At 37.1% G+C, this 24,472-nt stretch overlaps 1 protein-coding gene across 19 annotated transcripts in view; it reads left to right on the plus strand.

Annotated features, from left to right (window-relative positions):
* SOX6 (SRY-box transcription factor 6) overlaps positions 1–24,472 on the plus strand; it is a 370,313-nt gene that overhangs the window by 247,808 nt on the left and 98,033 nt on the right. For 14 of the 19 annotated variants that reach the window (XM_068194094.1, XM_068194092.1, XM_068194095.1 and 11 more), the window contains one exon: positions 22,549–22,672. In XM_068194094.1, coding sequence (XP_068050195.1) covers positions 22,549–22,672 — 124 coding nt within the window. The remainder of the gene's footprint in view (positions 1–22,548; positions 22,673–24,472) is intronic. The other 5 variants (XM_068194088.1, XM_068194097.1, XM_068194090.1 and 2 more) reach the window with 1 other exon arrangement.

The raw sequence follows: 24,472 nt of genomic DNA on the forward strand, positions 1-24,472 counted from the left end.
TTATAAAAAGGAACTTTTATTTGTCCTATTTTTCAGGCAAGAAACTCAGACACTTAAGTGAGTTTCTCAGAGTCTCACAGGAAGCCTGGGTGGAGCTGGGAATTGAACACAGATAACCTGAGTTCTTGGCTCAGAAGACCACTTTAAAATGTTTTAGAATGTGGTTTTATTATCTATTAAGTAGGGACTGAATAACATGGGAGATCTGAACTGGGGAATGTGCTAGGTACATAATATATCTTCAGTGGATGTGCACAGTATTTTCTAGGAGAATATAACATAGGTTAATATCACTTACAATGTGTCTCAGTACACTGAGCATACACTGGAAAACACTAAAGAAAGGGAGTTTTTAGATTGCTAATGATTTCCTTTTAAGGAACATGTGACTAAGGGCTGAGACAATTTGCTGCTGAAACTGCTTACTACAAGCCTTTGAAAATTCCCTGTCTAGTTATTCACGTAGGAAATATCTGGTTGCAGGCACACTTGGCTGTGCAGGCTTCCATGAGTACCCCATATTTATAAAGCCTGTTCATTCAGGCCTTTGAATGGGAGCAGTCAACAGAAAGAGTCATTTTTGTGAATTCTTTTTAAGTATATAGTGAACTTGCCTCTTGACTTTTGTATATGATACTTCATTGTGATTCACACAAAGTACAAAAGCCATATGCTATAGAGATAGATAAACACAGAGATGAAATATCACCAGTTCATTTAATTTTTAGTGTCACTGAGCCTTTTTTTTTTCTTTTCCACCATTGATAATATTTTTACTCTGTACCTGCCTATAAGTTTTCCATCTCTTAGGCTGTCAGTTTGTTATCCTTCATGAAAAACTATACTCACTTAAGGCTGTATTCTCAGAGGCTTTTGGAAAGTGGCCTGGAAAAATTATTTGCATGCCTGTTAGCACTAGCAAAATCCCAAATTGTCTCTGTTAGTGAGTGTGTCTAAGCCTTCAGTTCTTTTCCATGATTTGCTGTAGTACTTGAGAAATATTTTATCACTACTACCCTTACAACCAGTAATACTAATCTGTTACTGGAATTCTTTTAATTTCACCCTTAGCCAGATTAATTTACATGCTTCAGACTTAACTAGAATGTATTTAAATGTCCGGAAAGTGATTTTCATGTGAGGCTGGCATGATTTCTGACTTTGGATCAGCTAGCTGTTGCTTCACTTTGAGTAATTCTACACAAAAATAAAGAAGTGGTTGTACAAATCCTTGCAAAATGAAATCATCCAGTTTCCTAGAGCTCTGCTTTTTAATTATCCTTCTTTTTGCTCACGGAATGGATGAAAATAAATTTCATGGATGATAACTGTTATGTATATTTCAGAAAATTTTATATTCAACTTGCCAGAGAAATCCAATGCAATTATTGCTTCCTAAATTTCATTAAAATATCTTAAACATCTTACTGACACATTTTAATGTCCTGATACTCTTCAGACTAGCCTGGTTTTCCTCTACCAACTTCCTGGGCACAGCTTGTGGCAGGAGCAATTAATTACAACTTCTTTTCAGATGAAGTGGAAATCATTTAGACATATAATTCCAAAGTACACCTGCAAATGAGGCACCAAATTATTTAAGCTAAAAAATTTGAACCTTCACTTTGTTGCACCAAAAGCATGTAGATTCCAAAAGTTTGTTCATTTTTAACTAATCATAAAATGATATGTTTATTAAAGTTGTGGAGAAAAGGTAATAGATGCACACAAATATATAGATAGGCAGAATTTAAAATACAAATTCCAAAGGAGTGAAGAGATAAAGATAGTCTGTCCTTTTCCTTCAACAATTTTGAATGTAGCATCAGTTAGGAAATTTGCATGTGGGCTAGTTGTGTCTGTATGTGTAGGCATCCAAGAGCTCACATTTAGAGAAAATCATAAGCAAAAATTTGTCAAGATAAACCATAAAAATGTGCATAAATAGTTCATGTTTCTTACCACATATTCTCTGCCTTTCTTCATGCAGACTATTAGATGCCTTCTGAAATTGTTGTGCTAACTCTAGAGTGCAATGAACACTATATTGTTCTTGAGCATTTCACCTTAATTGTTATCTGTATAGCTCAGAGCAAGAGAACCACAAACATCTAATATAAATGAACAGGGGGAAAAAATCTCATGAAAAGGAAGGTCTAGTACCAGAAAACTGACAGAAACATGAGCAGCTAATTGCTGTAGGCTCCATACAGCTTGGAATGACCTAAGGGGATATCAACAAATCACTTTCCACTGGAGTATAGTAACAGCAATGGCACAACAGTGAAATCACTGGCAAAAACTAGGGGAAAAAATCTTTTAAAGTATTGGCATTAGCATGTTAGTGAGCAATTCTTTTTCCATTTTAATGGCTATTAATGTCTGTGCTTGTGTTTAACATCTGCAATCCCTCCCTTCCCACTTTTCTCCCCAAAACCCAACTGGTGGTGTGGTAACTGGATTTTATGTGTGTATCTCCAACTCCTTTATGAATCCTGAATAACTTTTTCTAATACTGACACCCATAATGTAAGTTATTTGGCACTAGTATTTGCACATTTTTTCTCCAGAAACTGAAGACACCAGATAAAAAGGATTGATTTTGTTTTAAACCATAAGAAATTAAATTTTTTTCTTAATCACTTGTTCCAGGTTGCTAATTTCTAAAAATAAGAGAAAGTTGTCCAGAGTTTAAATAAATTAATTAGACCATTTCACAATAATTGGTGAAAGACAGCATGTAAAAGAATTTGGAAATATCCCTAGCAAGGGCCATTCTTTCTTATGTTTTGCAGAACTCTCCAAACCCATAAGCTAAACCAATTTTTGAACATGATGAATGACAAGTTTCCCAGCAATTCTATTTGGCCACTACTAAGTATTTAGTGGTAGATTTTACATTGTTCACGTGTTTTGTTTTCTCATGGGCAGTACTGAACCTCAAATATATCATCAGGATCTTTGCTAGGCAGCTTAGTTGAAGAAACAGATTTCTTTGTGATTTAACTGTAATATTGCTTGAACTCCATTAACAAGGTGATGTGCAGTGAACCATTTTACTTTGGGAAAACAATGCTTACTTCTCCTCCTCTGGTACCCACATGTTTTGCCAACAGTTGTTGCCATTGTAACTGATGAGAATTTGAACCTTTCCTGAATGAAACTTTTCTTTTTCTTTCAACACTGTTGTTCCATTTTTAAATGCTGCTGGTGCAGCAGTTACAGTTTGATTTTTGGAGTACTAGCAGCAGATTTTGCTACGGTTGTCTATCTTAAAGACATATTTCCAGCATCATGCCTGCAATTTGTTTTTTGTGGACTCCAGCAACAACATAAGTCTGTAACACAATTCTGAAACATTCTTTACATGAAACTCCCTCTGTGCCTTGCACAGAAACTGTGGCTGACAGAGTTGTAGCACCATTGTGTTTTAAGTCTTTCTTTAAAGATATTACTCTTTATTTTTACCAAAGACATGAAATACTTCTGTAGAACTTTCCCAGTTTTATCAAAGATATTTTTTTCCTGATTTTTTTTCCATAAATGAGGAAAAAAAGAAGAAAATTCTATGTATATTCAATGACCGTTCATGGTAGCCCATTAATCTAACTATGATACAGAGTTGCTATAGCTCCAAATGCTTTATACATCTGAAAAAACACCCCTTACATTAGAGAAGGATAAAGACTACAGAATATACATATATTAAAGCAGTCCATATTAAATATAAATATATTAAATATTTGTAGGTGCAAATGTCTCACTATTACAGAATCCACTTTTGAAATGATCTTTTATTTTTAAATGATCTCATGCCAGCCACAGGTACAGCCATATTTGTGGCTTCCCCCAGATACTGAATGATGCTCTGTAGTTGGGTCAAGCGCTCTCATGACATTTAACCATTGGGAACGAAAGAAAACATTTGTGGTGTGAAACAACAGCACATACTTGACCCTCCAAAGTATATCCATTTATAAATGGATAAAAGTGACTATTTAAAGTTGTTTTATAAGGCAACCACTGTGCCGGCCGAAAACCCCTAATTTACTGTTTGAGAAAGCAAATGATGTGTGGGTACAAGAACATGCATTTTTTAAAAAAGATCTGTGGTGTTCCTTGTGTTGCATTTGATCTCGGTGGTGAAACAACAAACCCGAGTTTTAGGAGGACGATGCTGCCATCCTATTTTTAATTCACCATTATGTGTTAAAATAACCATTAGTTTCAAGTGAACAATCCCAGCCTTGCTTTCAATGGTTGCTCAGGTATTTATTTGAAACCAGTTTATAATTTCTTTGTTTGTTTTGTGGGGGGGGGGGTGCAGCTGTAGATGTAGATTAGGGAGCTGGTGGTGCCTCAGTAACATTCCTTTCAGGGTCCTATTTGCTGTGGAGAAGAGGATGAATGAATGAGAGAAAGTCTTATTTCACCTCCTTTTCTGATCTCCTTATGCATATGGCAACCTGTATCAAAGCTTTAGTTGTTGGCTGCTAAAGAAAGGCATGTTTTCACCTATCTTTGCTCCCCACTCAAACAAATATGGCAATGGCACCCAACCTGGTTTTGTTTGAATTTTTTTTAATGCTCTTTGACTTCAAGCCTAATTATATCTTATAAATAGCTTATAAACATTAGTGTCAAAGTGCACTTGCTGCTTCCATACAGGTGAACTCTCCAAAGGTTATAAAATAAGAGAAGTTGATTATTCTTAGGCAAAACAAATAGACACTGAAATGTGGTTTTGAGGCATGGGAGATTTTCAGAATGTCTTTTTAAACAGTCTGGACATAAACAGATTAGTTGAAGACGACTTCAGTAAAGATAGCTCTCTTGAACCATCTACAAGTCTTTTGTCAAAGAAAGCTGAACTATGACTAAATCTGTGAGTGGTATGAATTATTAGGTGATGAATTTTAAAAGTAGTGTCCAGATGTAAATAGTGAAAGCATCCAAAATATTACTCAGCAGCTGCAAGAGCTATAGGAAAAGCTGACATGACAAATTTAGTCATTTCTTAATCACTTTCGTTAGGCAGTATTGTCAGTTCCAAGAGGCAAATTTTCATCTTGATTTACGCCTATAATAGAAATGGCTGAAAACTGAAAAGTTCTCAAAACTGTTTACTTACAAAACACCTTTTAAGTCATTTTGGAAGCTTTTTAGGACCTAGAAGTAATGCTCCTTACACACGGAGTGTTAAAAAAATACACTTTTAGACAGTTTATATCAACAAAGCATTTTTTTCTGCCTAAAAGAGTCACCTTAACATGTGTGTAAGTGGTAAAAACAGGCTTAAATGTATTATTTACAGCTATATCAAAATATATTAATTAGTTACCTTTGGTTTAAATAAAATTGATTGTTAAAGCAGAAAGTAGAGTTTCGTATGAATTCTATTCTGCAGCAGCTTTCAGATAAAAGAAGCAGTGACCCAACTCATTAGCCCTTTGATTTAATATATTGACACTTGGGTACGAATAATTCCGTTTAGTGGCTTCTGCTTCCCAGGGATCAATTTAATTAGTTATAAAATGTGACTTCATGTCAGGAGCCAGAAGAAATGCTGACGTTAAATAAAGTCATACGCAATTTAAACAATAAAGCTATCGATGCCTGGTTAAAAGTTAATGATGCACAAAAAATGGCTTAATAGAGACAACCTCAGCAATGAAAGTGATGGTAGGAAAATTAAGCTAAGTGGATGAATGAGAAATGGTGATGTTGTTGGATTGTTAAAACAAATTCATGGATGGCCTGATGGTTCATTTCATAGTACTGTATGTTTCTGATTTAAATACATGTTTGAGGCTAAGCCTGTACTTTCATATTAGGAGTGACAAGAAGTGGTCTGAAACCTTTCTCTTTTAGATTCTAGAAAAGGACAAGACAATTTACCTGTGCGCATTAATCTTTGATGTGTCCCCCTGGGATATCTTGGCATGGCACAATATTAACCATAATGGCCTCCTATTATAATATTACAAGTACTAATATTTGCACAGTTGGTTGAGACCCCAGTCAGGATCACTGTCATGTTCTGGTAGGTGCTGCTTACAGAATGTACAAATAAGGAAGGACAGTTCATGCCCTGAAGAAGGGAAGAATTTAATGTTAAAGCACTATATCCTTTCAAAACCCATTTAATGCTGTAGATGTAATCAACTTATGTTATCTAAGTAGAGTAGGAGGGTTTAGTGAAGAAAATAACAACCCAGAAAATTGTGGGAGTTACAGTTTGCCCTTCTTTTTCCCTTCTGTCACTCCTTATGAACATACAGATGCACTAGAGCCCTTCAGAATTATGATTCCATTGTTTTCTCATCTCCTGGCCTGCTTTGAGCATGGCAAGGTAAAATCATTGATAAATGTCTTAAATAATAACATGCAAATCCATGTTCAGACACTGGGCCAAATTAATAAGAAATAATTCTTGTCTTTTCATGGGTAGCACACAAGCATTTTGCAAGTTACTGTGTGTTGTTTCTAGTTCTGTGAAACATTGCTCCTGTTTAATACTGAATTGATGTGGCCACCTCTTTTAAAGATGTACAAACACTTAGCTGAATATGCTGAATAGATGCTGGATCAAAAAATACAGACAAATGTGATTTCTTAGCTTAAAAATGTGCATTAGACAAATGCTGTCTGACATAGAAAATATTATTAGAACTAGCACAAAAATCTTTTCATTTGCTTGTAATTTATCACTTTTAAGATGAGACTGAAGTTAGTCCACCTGTGAGGAGAAAAACTGGTATCAAAACGACCCGATGCTGAGCTAAGCCATGTTACGTTTCCATTTCTAAGAATCCTTTCAGGGGCAGACAGATTCTGTTTAGGAAGACCAACTGTGAAAACTGACAGAGGCAATTAGATAATAATTTTTAACAATTGCACACAACCTGATTCACCCACAGACTTCTGGAAAGCTTGAAGGGGAGCAGCAGGCAGCAGTTATTACCTGCTAGAAGCATTAACAGTAGCTACGGTAACTCGCCGAAGGAAAGAGGGAATATGCCTTAGAATAAAACCTCTGTGTGTCAGAGGGATTTTCAGACTGCACAAGAGTTATGTTTTTTTTACTAATGTTAGGCAAACTGTTTTGTCTTTGCATTGACTTTACATTGGCCACAGCCTACACAGAGGGAACTGCTGGAAAAAAGGGGAACATTAAGACTTTTTACTGTGTGCGGGCCAGCCAGTAGTTAGAGAGGGGGCCCATGTTTTCTTAGGGCTCAGATGGCAAAGCTAAGTATTCAGCCTACGGCAGGAAAAAAGTGCCTTTTTTGTTTTCTGGCTGGAGAGTCCAAGCATTCCCAAAGGAACACAATGAATGGCCCATTTTGTCTGACACTGTTTCGTAGACATAGAATTCTTGTTTTTTCATAATTATTCTTGCCCGTCACTGGGTGTGCACATGACATTTGAGCGTGTTTTAAAGTCTTAACACACTCATGTGCCTGCAATAAAGTTACTCATAACAATCCAGGCTTTCTGCAGACAACAGAGCAGGGTCTGTTGTTTTCACAAGTCACAGCAGCTGGGAGGCAATTGTGAAGACAACAGCTTAATCTAGCTGGAAAATACAGGAAGAAGAGAATATACACTCAATTTCCTTCCATATTATTGCAAACAATACAGAGACCTTTTTTTGTTGTGGCTTTTTCTTTTCTTTGCTCTGGGTGGTCTGACTGAAAATGTGAGTGGCATAAAATACACTAGTAGATGTATTTTGAATTTTCAACTTGTTGCATTTCTGTGTTCATGCTGATGTGTCTAAATCTGTTAAGGGGTGAGAATATTAATCAACATGAGCACTTTAAAAGTCATACAATAACAGCCTTGTTTTGACCTCATCTACACAGTGTTTACACTGGTGTTGGTTTACAGCATATGTTGCAGTTGCTTCTGACTTACACTAGTATAAATGACACTGGAACCAGGAACTTAGTAAAAATTTGGTTGCTGAAAACATCCATTTTAAACAACTTTATTGAAAGAAAAAATAGAGCTAGGCAGTCTTAGACATTTGAAAGTTGTGTTTTAGCTTCTGTGTAAAAGGACAAGGGCACTCAGCAATTTGTTTCTTTATTGCGTGCTTCTGAATCTGTAGATTAATCATATTTGTAAATGCTTCATTTATTTCAGAAGCACATTTACAAACAAAGCATGCAATAAATTAACATGCAAACTCAGTTAAAAAGCATCATAAGGAGGCAGGGATCAGATAGTTTTTACCCTAGCTATATTTTCTGGTAAAGTTTTGTGAAATATTAGGGAAATTATCTTTTTTTTTTTAATGCAAGGGATGAAAAATGAAAAGGAGCATATACTCCAGTTATTATGTCAACACCAGAAGGAGTAAAATGCAAATTAGCAGGAATCCTATTGCAGATGTGGGGGTAGCTTAGCAGTCACCATTAGATGTGGTTTCAGTGAGGGTAAACATTCCTTTTAAAGAAAAGGTGATATTCATCCAATTGCAGTTAAGGTACCTTCCTTTCCTGCTCTTGGAAATGCTACATACAGCAGATTTCCAGTAACCATGGCAGACAACTCAGATGGGAAAGATTTTTATTATGCATAGCACAGAGGTTATAGCAGTGAATAGTAAGAGCAAAAGCCAGTCAGACAGTGAGCATGGAAAACAAATGAGAGATTTGAACATGGTCCAGGCTTCCAGGAGGAAGAAGGGAGATGTACTCTGAAAAAATACAATATGAATGCTGAGATAAGCTGGGTTTTTAGTGCTGTTTGTAACACAGCTGCAAACAGCCCAGGCCCACTGTAGCAGGCACCTGTGGGACAGCAATGCCAGGGGTGCAGGTATGGGTGAAAGCGCAGTGGGGATTCCTCTATTGCTCTGTTCAGCTGCAAAATAAAGCAGACAGAGAGGAGTAACATGACAGAGACATCTGACCTATTCTAAAAAGCATGGATGGACATTTCTAGGTTTAAGCATTAAATACTTTCTACACATTAATGACCAACAGTATGCAAAACCTCTTTCTCTGTTTTCCTTAAAATACATTACCACACATCTCCCCTTCACATCCCTTAAAAATACAATACCAGTGTGGTCAAAAAAAAGCATGTGGATTAGCTGGTCTGTGCATCTCACATTAATTCTGTTCAGCCCATTTGCCCTCACATCTCAGAAATTCTTTATTGGTATCCTATTTTCTTGTATTTTCTTCTGTTCCACTTTTGGAGTTAGATTGATTTATAATGAGAAAAAGAAAATGCAAATCCCAATAACCTAAAAAGTATTTTCAAAGGAGTACCTAAACTGAAATAGAAAATTTCATGCTGAAAAGTCTTATTTACCTGGAATCATGGTGGAGAAAATCATGGACTAATAAAACAGAGTTTGGGTAAGAGAATTGTTTACTCTGAAGACACTTGAGTTCAGTAGAAGGCTTTTAGAAAATCACAATTTTAATTTGTTTCAGCTGCATTTGTCTATTATGAAAACCAGATGTTTGTAGGTGTCCTCATTTTCTTGATGTGGTGCTAGTTTTATGTCTAAGCTTTTCCTGAATTTGTGACAATGACCATCCTAAAGACAAGAAAGCCAAATGTACTTCACTATGGTCTCCTTCCTTATAATGGAAGTTCATTGACAGATTTTGTGTGTCACTTTCTTGGTATCAGTTACCTAAAAAGGAGAATTTACTGCTGGATACCTACCTTGCATACAAGGAAATCTACCCCCCAAAAGGGACAAAGTGCGAGTTAATGCTAAGAGTTTTGTAAAGAGACTGATGGCGAGGAGTGAAGAGATTAAGGGAAGGAGAAAAAAAAATATTTGATAAATAGAAAAGACAGAAAGAAATCCAGCAATAATAGATGTGAGTGATAGAATGATTTTAAAACCATTTTCTTTTTGTTACTCAAGTAACTATGATTAGCCCAGCTGCCTTGCTGACTTCTTCACTCAGCAGCAAACCTCTTAAATGTATCATGCTCAAAGTACAGCTCCTGATAAAGGTGGTCTGCCCAGAGTAACTGTTGCAGAAACACAGGTTTTATGTGTCCCAGGAAGTAATTTAAGTGGAGACTATCCAGGAGTACAGCAGGGGAATTGTATAAATGGATAGCTCTAAGAACACAGAAATCCTGAGTGAGGGATTTGGGAAACAAGAGGAAAGCATTTTCTGCATATATATATATATATATATATATATATATATATTTATTTATTTATACACACACACACACACACACACACATATATATATATATATAAAAACATATACATAGATAAGATTATTTGTGAAAAATATATGTATAGAAATGTGTTATAAAGATATGTACAGATCTGTCTATTCTATATGTACCTGTGTACCTGTAGAATATTCTTTTATATTTATAACATGCAATATATAAACATAGCTACTCACTTATAAATTTATATATGTAGAGAAAGAGATACTTTTATTAAAAAAAAAATCTAATAGGAAAGCTTCTGCTTGTTACGATATGTGACTTTATCATGGCAAGTACTACACACAAACTTCCACAGTCCACTTTTTAGGAGAAAACAAATTTCCCTAAAGTCATCTTCAGTGTACTGAAACATTGTTAATATGTGGGCATGGTGCTGGAGAACTAAGGTGCTACAGGTAAGCACTCTGAAATATTTTGCAGTTGTTTCCTGTGTAGGAACACCAAAATACTGTGCTTCAAAATGGAGTGCAGTAGCTTACAGGTAAACACAGATGTAAGAACTGGAACAGAGCTATTGAAAGAAGCTCTTCTGCTCTGATTTTGGAAGCCTATTTGGAAGGGTATTTTTGTAGAAATCTCTCTTGCTTCCTGATTACCCGACCCAATGACCAAAATTATGACAGGGGTAACTTTCTGGATCTGGCTGTCACTAGGATATGCCATTGTAGCTCACAATTTTGCAAGATTTTAACTTAGACTGATCTGTTGGACTCTCTACCACCAAGTCAGCCCTCATCCTTACTCTTAATTTTTTTTTTTTTTCTTTCTCTGTCTCTCTTTCCTTCATCTTCCAATGAATAAAAAGTGTCAGCACTAACTAGTTCCTACTTTGGGAAAAAAGTAGCACTTCAGCTGCTCCTGCAAATTCTTTCACCCTCTGAGCAGTGATTAATATACAAGTTTAAGAAGAATATTTAAACAAAACCTGGAAAAAAAGGAAAAGAGCAAATATGCAAGCTAATGGTGTACCCTGAGGTGAGCAAAATGCATTTTTTTAACAAGCCAAGCATAGCAAAAAAGCTATTCTACAGTGAAATTAATAACTACCAGAAAGATTTGCTAGCATTATTGTTGTATCCTTTATGAGAATATGAGTAACATGTTTAAAAAACATGGGAAGTGTAAATCAAAGCCCAAAGATTCAAAACGGTCTGTAATTTTTAATGTGAATTCTATTCATATGCCCCTGGTGCATAGACTGAAATACAGTCTGTGGATAACAACTGCCTTAGAGTGGTGCCACTTAACGTGAAAATTGTATCTGTTCCTCTGGTAGTATGGGTTTCTAATTTCCTTTACCATCCTGTTTTAACAAAGCTTTAAGGTAGGAGGGCATCTTAGTGCCACATGTAGTAGGTGCCTGGCTATAATACATGATTTCAGCTCCAAATATTTTCCAAAGGCAAGGTTTGTTTATTAACTGAACCCCATGCTGAGATTCAATCAATCTAATACAGGCTTAGTTTGAACATTCAAATGTATGCCCATACATCTTGGGCATATATCTTACATAATGATGTTGGCCCCAGACATCTTTCTGGGTTTGTTTATGTCTGTTATGGATTCCCCTCATTATCCATGCTGTTTGAGGGATTCCCTATGGATTCAGCCAGTTTATTGGATACTTTTTTAATTTTATGCCAAACTGAATGTTTTGAGTGGCAGCTCGTAGGGTTACAGCTTCCTGTCAAACCCAGAGATGAATGCTGTGATGAAGGTTAAATAAAATAATATGGAAACCAACATGCTGCAAAAGGGTATGGAAGAGAATGCCCCAGGAGACGCAGGAAGGTTATAGAAGTAATGCGAATGATCAAACATTAAGATGTTGATGACTCTTCCTATTTCTGTTCCTTTTAATTATGATTAACCATTAGAGCAACAATTCGGTGGTTTACAAGATCTTCCTTATTGAGCATCTGTATTAATAACACCGGGAAAGCTTATTTATTAAATTTCAATAGACTGAAGTGATATTTGAATATGCCAGTCGTTGAGCACATCTGTGTGTGCACACAACTTCCAGTAACATTAACTGGAGGTGCATATGCAGATCAGCAGAGAATGGAGTCTTAAACATAGAAAGACAAGAATGCTATGGGCTACAGTGTTCTTGGGAGTCCTGCTCCACTGGAATAAATTTCTGAGGCTCTCCTCCCCTTCTCATATTCAGTATATAGCACTCATTTAGTTCTTGAAGCAGAGTTTACTGGGAGTAATATATGGCCAGAAGAAACTCAGGCTAACGGACAGGTTTTACTTATAAAGCCTTTGCATTATGGAAAAGGTTGTTTTCAATCTGAAAACTCAGATTTATAAACACTTAATTCATCAGTTCCCTGTGCCTTTCATTTGAAATAAACAGCCAGCAATATTATTTTAAAATAAGGCAGAAGGTGTAACAAAAATGAAGTAATGTTTTGAGAAATAGGTGATTGATGATGAAAAAACAGAGAGAGAAGGGGTGGGGGGTGTCAGTCCAGCATTCATTAGTCAGGCAGAACTTCGGTTTGAGCATGCATTAAGTCAGGAAGACCAGACAGTGTGTCTGGAAAATGATTCTTTCTTTGAGAAGTAGTCTCTCAAAAATATCCCCTTGTTTCTTAAAACTAAAGGCATCCTTTGACCGACTTAGTTGTTTTATAGCTATTGATGCAAGAGAAAACAAAAGAAACTTTAAAACCTGGAAACATAAACATCCTTGAACCATCCCCTCTAAAAGAAAAAAAAAAAAAAAAAACAAAAAAAAAAACCAAGGAGGGGAAGGGGAGGGAGGGGACTGGTGTGGAGGGGAAAGTAAAAAAAAAAAAAAGAAAGAAATCACAGTGGATGTTTTCCAGGACGGCACATGCTACACTGCGTGAAGGGGGCTAGTGTAACAAGAAGTCATCTATTCTTGATTTCCTGAGACAGCTAGAGCTTTGTGCCTTGTGTAGCTTCTACGTTTTAAGAGCTTGTTCTGTGTAGCAGAAATAATACAATATATGGGTTTAACCACATTTGTCTCAGCTAGACAGTCTGCTTTGTCAAAGATTGCTGGTACAACATAAACAAATTATGTGTTTGTAGCGCGTTTCAATGAAAGCCTATCTAACAGAGCGGAGATTGTGTTTCGGCAGCTGTAGATTTAATCTCCTACCTGTCAGTTAAAGCAGGCATTTCCTGAGCAGATAAGGCCTGGCTGCAGAGGGGGAAGCGGCCACAGCTGGACAAAGGGCCATTGTTATCGGCTCGGAGCCCGCACCGATGGCCCCATCCAGCGGGGCGGAGGAGCCGGCCCGCGGCGGCGGCTCCGGGCGGCCGCAGAGCGGGAGCCGCGGCTCCGCCGTGCGCTGCGGGCTGCACCGCCTGCCGGGGATCACCCACCCCGCCTGGGAGAGACTCCAGCCTGGCTCAGGACTGACCTGACTGCGACCATAGCATTTCACTGCGAGAGGCCGAAAGCGCGCCTTAAGAGCCGCTGGAGTTTTGACAAACTAGGGAAGGGCAGAAAATGGCAAGATTGACGTTCCCTCTGGAGTGTCAGGATCCTCTGCAGAAAAGGCAGCACGGCAGTGTGGTTTTATATCTGAGCCATAGATGTTGCTGGAATTTTAATACCTAAAGTTGGATAAGAAATACCCAGTGCTCGTTTTAAAGATTTCCTGATTTCCTGCCTTATTTTACCTTTCTAATGGTTTTGTTCTTTCGCAATGTTTTTGTAGATTAATCAAAAATGCTATAGAAGGCTGAGAAGCCCATAAGATCCACTGGAGCGCGGCAGTTGGTGCAGGAAGCACGCAGGCTGTGTGGGTGTCACTGGAAGTTTACTAACTCCAGAGCTCGCTCCCAAATTTGCAATAATTACCATGTACCAGCGGTGGCAATCACCTCAGTCATACTGTGTAAACACACCAGTCCTTGGATCCTTTTCTGAGTAAAGATGGTCAGATCATGCCAAAATCTGAGGAATCCTAGGAAGAGATGGATCAAATTAATTTTTGCATGCAATCAGTATTCTGATTTGACTTTGATCTCTAGACGCAGGAGTTTTCTGCATTAAGCTAGTTCTCCACATAATTAATAACCCTTTGTGTTTCAATCTAAACACCCCATAAACATCATATGATTTCTGGAAGTTATCTAGGTTACTATTCTGCATTAAATAGCTTCCAAAAATATACAGGAACAGGAATATTCTCACTGGATGTGAGTAACTCCTTTGACCTAGTCTCTTGAATATTATTCATTTAGGCTTGAGGAAAAATAGTAACACTTGCCTCTCCTTCTCTTTGAATTTATTCTTCTTTATTATAAATACTAGTAGAAATCAACCACACAACTGGGCGGAATGGGAAAAGTGTCTCTTTTTTGCACCTGTGTCCCACCTCCATCCTTGTATCCTGCGAGTGTTGGAGGGCTAAACTGTGCAGTGCTGGCATGGACCAGCTCAAAACTGCTTTTTCAACAGAGCAGGTCCCTCCTCAGCCCTAACTCTGCACCTCGGGTGGCTCTTGGCACAGCTGTGTGGTGAGATGTAAAGGTTTGCAAGCAGCAGATTACAATGGAATTGGTTCCTATCCACCACATATCACCACTTCTGCCCCTGGAAAAGAAATCCAGACCTCTTCGAGGGTCCTCCTGTGTAAACTGTAGCTGTAATACTCTCTCCTGAATGAGTCTTTGAGTTTGAATTAATACTTGTAAAGTATGTAGTAGTCCTTATGAAATGACATTATAATATGGAATATCTGTGAAAATATAGACAGCTTTAAAAAGAATATGCTGCTCAGGACAAAATTCTTCCAACAGTGAAGCAAATGTCAGAATTCCCATTTTTATTGCTGCCTCCCCTGAATTTCCAGTATATACTATATTTGTTTAAAAATGTTCTTTTTTGTTGCACCTTTTTTTTACCTCTACGGTGCAGATGGATTTTTGATCAGAGTCATTGAAAGTTGGTTTTTTTTTTATTCCTACTTCTGCTGGACATTCTCTTTAAAGTGAAAGACAATAATTCCTTTAGTAACAATCAGTTTTGTGGTCTGATATGACTTTTTTATACCATACATTGAGGGAATTAGTTTGATGTTAATAACTAGTGATTGTTAGTATTCAAAAAGAACTATTCTGTCTTGAAAAGATGTGTGGGGAGAAACTCTTCTTGGAAGTAGCAATACCGTACACAAATTTAAAGCATCTTTTGCTCTAAATATTTCCACCAACAGGAAATGTCAGTGTACTCCAAAATTTGCACATCCTGGTATCACCATTAAAACATAGCTAATAAGGGATTCCTAACATAATTTATATTAGATTTGAACTGAAGTAATGGAGCTTTTGTGTATAAAAAATATCAACAAGTATCACTAGGCTGCAATATTTTTCTTATTTTGGCGTGAATAAGACAAGGTGCAAATGAGAAACATACATCTTCACTAGTCTTTGGAAAAATCTGAAATAATTGACTTGCTCAGTCTTCTGTGATGGCTTGGTGACCACTAACTGTGACAATTTGCATAATAGTCAACTCTTCACTTCTGTAGAGATAACTGTTTGTATCTGATTAAAATTAGGACTGTTTTAGTTCTCTTGACTTTTCCAGAAGTTGCAGTAATAGAGATTTGCTGTTATGCTTTAACCAAACAAATGCACACATGGGGATAACAATATGCTGAGTTTATGCAGATTTTACAACACAAATCTGAATAAAATACCCACTAATAGACCCTTAAGGAGTAATAAACACACATGAATTTTCCTTAGTTGCACTTTAAAGTGATTTTAACATACTACTAGACCTTAACAATAATATTTAATTGACAAGATTATGCATTTGTATGGATTGAAAAGGTGGTAGATCTCTAATTCCAAATGAACCATAAATTCACTTTTGCATAACATGTTTTATTTATTTCTCTATAGCAGAGATGTTCTCCATCCCTCCTAGTGAGAGTTTCTTAAAATACAGACAATTTAAATAGATTTAATTACCATTTATCATACTCCTAACTCCATGAGATCATCCTAAGTTGAATTCTGTATTTCCAGATAGTTGAGGAGCTAGATAAAAACAGGGCAACATAACGAGAAGCTAATAGAAATGAAATTATATCTAGTGTTTGAAACTGTTCTGTTTTCAGTGATGTTGTCAGTATTTTTCTGTAGCTTCCTTCTTGATTTCTCAAGTAGATGGAATTTAAGTTTATTTAATTTCATGTTTCAAAGTGGTGAGGAAAAAACATAATAAAAAATAAGGATGCTCTGTTTTTCTGTATGATCATGTTTGCAATTTTCACATTAATGTTGTGGCCACTGCAGTAGACTTAAATCTCCAAATCATGCTGATGCATTGGACAAATGGAAAAAATGATAGGGGAAAAGAAAGAAAATAGCAGTTACAATCCCTTTACAAATTCAATAGTGGGCTACGTATTTTTTTCCATAGTATTTCCAGTATGAAATGTTCTCACTTTGCAAGTCTATGGTATCTTTTTTGCAGTTTATTTGCCAACGCTTCCCCTGGGATCCCATTGGCAGACATTTTCTTTGTGGCTCATGTACTTTCACTGAGAGGAAACATTTTTCAATTAGACTGTAGATAATTAGATGGCAGATAAATTAGAACATAATATACCTCCCTATACAGATAGATCTCCAGCGGTTCAGTATTGCTAGCAGGAGCAATAGAAAGAAGCCTCTGAATAATTCTGAATAATTCTCAATGTGGGAGCTATATAGACATGATGTTCAGTGTCCCAGCTATGACACAGTGACTGGGGGGTCACTTTGGGATCTTCTGGAGTCCATCTTTTTCCAGTTGCCTTTCCTCCTCCTGCCAAGTCACAGGTGCTTCCCTGGGATAATTCTCTAGAGGGGATTTCTCGATGAATTGTTTGAGTCCACCCTCACAAATTGCCTTTACATCAGGGGATGTTGGGTGTTGATGGCCACTAAGCCAAAGCCTGGGGAGTTTATCAGTTACATTTCTGAGAGCAAAAGGCCCAGCCACAGTTGCACAAAAAGTAGCCAGGTCCTTCATAACTGAACTGGGCAGCTCACCCGGCCCTGTGGCCACTTTGCTTCACCAGAGCAGCACAAATAAAACAGTCACAACATTTAACTGTAACCAAAGATACTTAAAAAAATTATTATACGCTTTCTCTGCAGTTTTTCTAAATAGATAATTTCTGGGACCATGAAAAGGGTCAGTGATGGTGGCATGAGTTCATGACAATATTGGCAGAGTTGGGGAGCAGATTTAAGCTCAAACCTGCAGAAATCCTAGCATGTAGCCGCTTTTAACATTTACACAGTCCCTCTGACTTTCACAAGTTTTCATAAAAGAAGTCACTACTTCTTTATGCAACATCTTGTTTGTGTTCTTGCAGCATCCCTCAAAATGACTTAGTCAAAATAAAATTTAAATTCTCAAAACTTCTAGTATTTCTTCTCTTCCAAAAAACAACAAAGCCCAACACTAGTTATTGAAATACATAAAAATCTGACAGTGATATAAAAGTAGCAGTGCCGTGTATTGCATAGAGACTATTTAAAATGCAGCTGAAGTAAATACGTATCATATACAGGATATTTAAAATCTTGCACTAATAGTTCTGGTAGAACAAACACTTCTTTCAGTGTCATTAAGACTTATTTTAAAATTAATCAACCTAAAATATAACCTGTTGAGCTATCAGTTATGGCCAGAGCTATCAGTTATGGCCACTACGTTCTATCATATAAACACTTTGAGCAGTCTGAAAATGCACATCTTTACTTGATATGCTGCCATTACCTGGAAATCTATTACACTGTAGTTTCTAAAAGAGAGACTAGAAAATTTCCAACACATTTTTACTGTGGAAAGTCAAAGCTCTATGAGGGCTTAGGTTAAAGTTGTAGCCTGGGTGTACCAATTACTCAAGAATTAAAGATGTCTTAGGTAGAAATTAAAATTTAAACTATGAGAAGTCTAAACCTCCCTGTGAGAAATGTTGTTCTCACAGTGGCTGCAGCATCACAAAAACAAAAGGTTCTGTTCATCCTATACTGAAAAAATGTGAATTCAGTAAATTCAAAGATTGGTTTCTCAGGTAACTTATGTTGGAGTAGTCTATTAGATTCAAAACAAATCTCAGGACTTCCACAGTTTGAGAACAGGGTCCAGCAATCTAATTGGAAGAGGGGGTGGTAATAATTTTAAATAGCAAGGCTGGATTATTGTAGGCAGTTAGAGCATATTTAGCCATTCAAACTGCTTTATACTAGTGCTGGATGTAATAGAAAAAAAGCTTTAAAGAAGGGATAAAAATTTAAAAGATTGTGTTTGCTCTCAAGCAAAAATATGGCACTTTTGCTCTTCACTGAAGTAGATTGTGCAGAGAGAGGCAGCTTGCAAAGTTTGGTCTTCTAAAGGAAGAGGAATTCATCTGCCATTATAGGGTGGGATTACTTCTGCTCTTGAAACCTGTGATCCTCACAGCTAAGCAGAAATGTGTGAGCTGCTTCTTTGCTTGCAGTGCTGCCACCCTTTTCTCTGAATGCCTTTACTTCTCTACTTGCAATGTTAGTTGTTGTAGAGGCAGCTTTGGTTTTTAAAGATAAAACTCTTCCTCCTCTTCAATCTCACTAAATGTGCTGTGCTCCTTATCCGAAAGAGGCAGATCACTTTAATTCAAAGCATTTTTTTTGTATAACATATCACTCTGGCTTACATTTTCCATGCAAAACACTATCAATGACTTTTTAACAAGGAGGATTGTTCAGCCAACTTCTGAGATTATTACTCACAGAACTGTGGGACAAAGCAGTGTAGATTTGCCCAGTTTATCAAACAGGCCACCAGCTTTTATTATTTCAGGGAGAATCAAATTGGAAGTTGCTTCTTGAGCTAATCAGGGCTGATTTGCTCTAAAGTTGCTTCCTGACTTAGATCCCAGGCAAGGAAGTGCTGTAATCAGTTCCCAAGGGCCGTCAGAGTTGTGATGGGATATTAAAGGAATGGTACACTACCTTTAAAATGTTCCCTAATCTTGGCAGATTTTTGTGTTTAACACAGTTAAACCTGAGATTGTTGTATAGAAACAAAGATTAATTTCATGAGGTAGCTTTATGTAAGAGTTGAATGTACTTGAGGCAGCAAAACTGAATTTTGGAGAGTATATTCTGGTCTCCTCCAGGGTTTGTACATTCAGCTAAAAATACAGACTGGCAGAATTGTTCAAAATCAAACATTTACTACCCGTCAAAAAAAACCCCCAAAAACTAAAAAATAACCAAAGCCAAAAAACACCCTCAAAAAAAAACCCCAAAAAAACCAACAAAACAAAAAACAACCAAACTTCATGAAAGAGAAAATGAGTCCCCCTGAGTGTGTCTGTTTGCATATTAGCCCATAGCATGGGCTCTGCCAAGTTACTCTCTGACTGACTGCTGCAGATGCTCTTTCTCAAGTATTCTGAGTGAGATCTTTAGTGCAAGTCTTTGGGGACAAACAATAGCACCTGTTCCTCACAAGATAGCAGCCCAGTTAGTCCATTCATGTATCTTTAATGAAGCTCTGGGGCAGATGGCAAAAAATGGCATCATCAACGACTTAGCACAGAGGAGACAAAAGGGGAAAGTGCCGATCCAACAATGGGCTATTTTTACGAATGGGAAGAGACAGAGTCAGAGTGCTTCTTGGGCATCTGCTCCCATCTTGGTTTTCAGAAAGACCTGAGGAACATCTCAGCAATTAAAATTTCTGGGCATGTAGCCGATTTTATGAAGTACACCAATCAACCCCTCCTCCCAATTTCTCCCCCCTCCCCCTCCCAGTAAAATCAAACCCATCATCTTTATAATAATAAAACCCTCAGGAATAGAAACTGTCAAAACTTAAGGAGTTAACTGGATATTTTTGCATTCATTTTATGCATTTAATAGTTCTGTGATCAGTGATACTTTTACATTCTCTTCCTTTTCAGTGCTTGTTTGTGCTTTTCAGTTGACCTGTGATGAAAATGGACACCTATGTATAAAATAATTCTGTGTGAAACCAACACTTACATAGGAACAGCATTTCATATGTGCCAGAGGGAAGACCTGTGGGACGGAAGGGTGGCCTTTCAGTATGAGCTTTTTTCAGTCTATTTAAGTCTCTTAATTGTAAATCCAAACTTACAACCTAAATGTAACCTATAGTCAAATTTGTGCTGATTTATATAGACTGAAGACCTGCTCCTGAATTCAGAGTAGGAAGAATATAGAACTTGAAATGGTAATTCCCCACACTTACAGAAGTGCTTTTATTTGAGAGTTTAAACAAAATCTATACAGCTGAGTAGATCAAAATCTACAGGAATGCATTGTAGGATTTGGGTATGATATGTTTCAAATTATCTTTATGATACAATGGAGTGAAATATTCCAGTGGGTATGTTTGCACCTTCACTCAAACCACAGCACTCTGATCTCTTCTGTGTCTTGTGAGACTGTGTTGGAGTCTTGTACCTCTGCAGCTCCATGTAAATACTTTATGTGAGGGATATTTCTTATGATTTTGGCTCCATTTGATTAGATGTAATTTAGGTACTACTACAGATTTTTGCAATTTATATTGCATTGAATTTCTTCCTGTACAGTTTCTTCTATCAAACAAAGCCTGTGGTTTTCCTTTGCTGTGCTCCTGTAGAGCTGATGTATAGAAACACCAGGCAGCAAAACCAGCACCATATTATCAGAGCTGAATGCCTGTTCTGGGCACATGGGGATCAACTCCAATCTGACCAAGTTTAATGCATAACCTAAAACACACAGCCAGGCTTACCTCAGCTAAAATGAGAGAAATAGCTGCGTAAAGCTAGTTTCTTTCACGCCCCAGTGCCATAGCAGTAATTGCACAAAGACCTTTTTATTATAAGTTGATTTTCCTGAGGAATGGATTCAAAAAATACTGTAAAGTGTTTATTTTTTGCTTGACCTTTATTAACCTCCATCTTAGGGCTTTCCCAAGAGAAGAGTTGTTGGTAAATTAACCCTCATAGAGATACACAGTAGCATTTCTGCACTGCATCAATGGTTGTGGAAGTAATGGGTATATGACAAGAAAATTTGGCACTATTTAAGCAATGTCATAGGTCAACATATGGGATTTGACCAAAAAAGTTTTTAGGAATTAAATGCAAAAAATTGCTTGAAGTGTACTTTAAGTTTTTAATAGTGTTTAATTCCACTGATTTATGGTACGATGAGGGATTTTTTTTTCTGTCTAAACCCCCATGTTTCCCTACATTTACTAGCTTTGATATATAAAGTATTATATATTTGTTTAAGTACTAATCAGAAAAATTATAGTCAAACCCTTGGGTATATCTGGGGTTAAGAAATGATGAATAAAAATTCTCTGAGATCCTAGCCACTGTCTCTGAAACACAGGTACTGTAAATTAAGGAACTAGGAAATTACCTTGTGGATTTAACAGGCATCATCTTATCACATAATTCTCTATATGTTGAATACAAATGCTAGTATAAGGAGAAGAATTTTTCCTTTGTGCATGTTTGTGGTTTTTCGATACATTTATTACAGTCAAATTAAATTTGATATAGTAAGTTTTGTTCTGAAATGGTCTCTGAATGCAGCTTCATAATTACCAAGCTACATGATAGCACATAAAGCTGTAAAACTGCTTAGACAGACAAGCAATTTATTTCTTATAGTGAGGTGTGTGTGGCAAAGTACGTTAGTTTGTTTAGGAGCCAAGATGTTGGAGCCTTAAATCTTAAGAGTTGTGGTGTTGACTAGAAGGCTCTTTAGTACTCTGGTGAGATTTTGAAATAACATACCTGAGTTGATGGTATTTATGCGAACCATGTTGTAAGATCTCAGAATTAAAATTTTCCTAAGGTTGCTAAAATCTGAACATCAAAGTAGATACTGCAGTGTTAGATTGCTTCTAAATGCTCATCACTGTGTGACCAAAGATGAGAAAACCTGTGAAAAATTAATAGAAATACATCCCACACTACTTTTAATAAAAACTTTGGTATGTTTTCTACCTTTTTACCTTGTACCAGGGCAGGGAATACTAATTAAAAAAACCCAAAATAACGTAAAAGAGAACCAGGAAGGAGTAGGGAAACGTGCAGTTCACTGAGACTGTTACACCTTTGACACTGAGGGAAAACAATGTTTGTGAGAGCTTTGATGTGATAATGTGAAGTTGGCAGGGATTGCATTAGGGTGAAGGTTCCGGGGGACTGTGTGAATGCAGGAACGTTATCAGTGCTGGAGAAACACCTGTCAAGACAAATTTGTGCTATTTCTGATCAGAGGCTCTCTTCTGTTTAGCAGGTTCAGGGTCACATGCCTCCGCTCATGATCCCAATTTTTCCACACGACCAGCGAACACTGGCAGCGGCTGCTGCAGCCCAGCAGGGATTCCTCTTCCCCCCAGGAATAACATACAAGCCAGGTAAGCTCACAGGGGTGCAAGGCTGTTGTGCATTTTAAGATATGAACAGTAGCTTCTTGTGTGATCTGTCTCATACAGATGATACACAACAAGCATAGCTGGTTGGAAATTATGTGGAGCTTTTGCAACTCCACTTGAAAAAATACTTCTGGATTGAAGGAGGTGGATAGACTATTGGTTATTGAACATCATGATTTTTTTAAACGTAATTTCCACAAAGTCATTTGCTTTAAATATAGTGGCCCACTTGCCTAGCAATTTGCATCTTGTCTGCCCTATACAAAAACTACATGTCTTTAATTAATTCTGTTATCTTCAGAATATTTGTGTTTCGTGGCAAAATTCTTACTCTTTTGCTTGATTTCAGTCTGGTTAATAAAAGGTTTCACTAGTTCTGTTCCAGTCATCATTCAGACTCCTAACAGGTCACATAACCTTGCAGTGAAATATGTTTTGAGATGATTTAGCAAATGTTATGATTTCTTTCTTTTTTTCCTCTGAGTTTACAGGACTCCTGGGGAATTCAATTAAGGATATAATGGTTTGAAGCTACTTTCAGAGCCTCCTTGTAAACAGGGCTTTAAATGTTTAAAGACACTTTGCCAAAGGAATTCAATGTAGGAAGATATTTAAGTAAATAAAAGTCAACCTTATTTTCATTTGTACATTCTTTGTAAGTGACCTCAGTCCAGAAGCAGAAACCTTATTTTGCTCATTAATAGTATTCTCTGTCAAGCTGCCTTTAGCATATTAACCTGATAACTAATAACTATAAAACATAAATAACGGGGTTTCTTTATTTATTAAATATGAAGCGCATAAAGTAAAGCATTGATCCTGTTCCCACTGATATTAGTGGTGCTTTTGCTGTTGACTGCGACAAGAATGGGGTCAAATCCAATGTAAAGCCTCATAATAGTTGATGTAAACAGCATGCTAATTAAAAGCCAGGTTGAACCTAGAATCTTTTCTAGCAAGTTTACTTAGTATGAGATGAAGTGAGGCCAAGCAGGATTTCAGCAAGTATTTCCGTTTGTCCCGCTCCCTTCTGTCTCTTTAGTCCAGAGATGTTCCTCTTTAAACACAGATTTTTTTGTCTAGCTATCTTACTTTCAGGTTTTGAAATCCCAAAGTTCTTGTCTGATTTGACAAATTGCACACCCATCACTACCTTACAGCAGTTAGGGACCAAAGACAAAGGGTTGCCAGTTGTGGAAATTGCCTAAAATGCCCTGGCTAAATCTTACTTCTCACAGACAAGAGAAAGCACATGCTTTCCTTGCTTTTCCTGTTTTAATCTGAGATGCATTCTGAGTAGTGACCATTAGGGACTCAGCTGATGGTTGTGGTGCCCCCTGAAAGGAATTATGTTCAATCATGTTGTGTTAATTTTGGCTCTGTAGAATTCTTGGTACAAAAATGACTTAGGAAAAAGACTTACCAGCATGTTTTCCTGAACATGACCAATTTTCTGGACTTATTCTACAGTGTTTCTCATAGTACCTATCTGACTTGATCCCACTGGCCTCCTAACTGGAGGTGATGCAGCTTTAGGGCACTTCCTTACTTCCCAGCATGCGGAAAGAGAGATATGTAACAAAAGTTAGAAGAATGAAATGCAGGAAGAAGCCTAGGCCTAGATATCTTGGAAAGCAGTGAAGCTGTTTGCTGGTGTTAGTGGTTTAATTCCAGATGATGCCAGTAAAAGTCACAATTATCTGGTTATAACCAGTGTCTTTAAAGACGTTAGAATTTATATCTTTATATATTTATATATATATAACTTTTATATAGATATTT

This window comes from Anomalospiza imberbis, chromosome 6, assembly GCF_031753505.1.
Source record: "Anomalospiza imberbis isolate Cuckoo-Finch-1a 21T00152 chromosome 6, ASM3175350v1, whole genome shotgun sequence".
NCBI lineage: Eukaryota > Metazoa > Chordata > Aves > Passeriformes > Viduidae > Anomalospiza > Anomalospiza imberbis.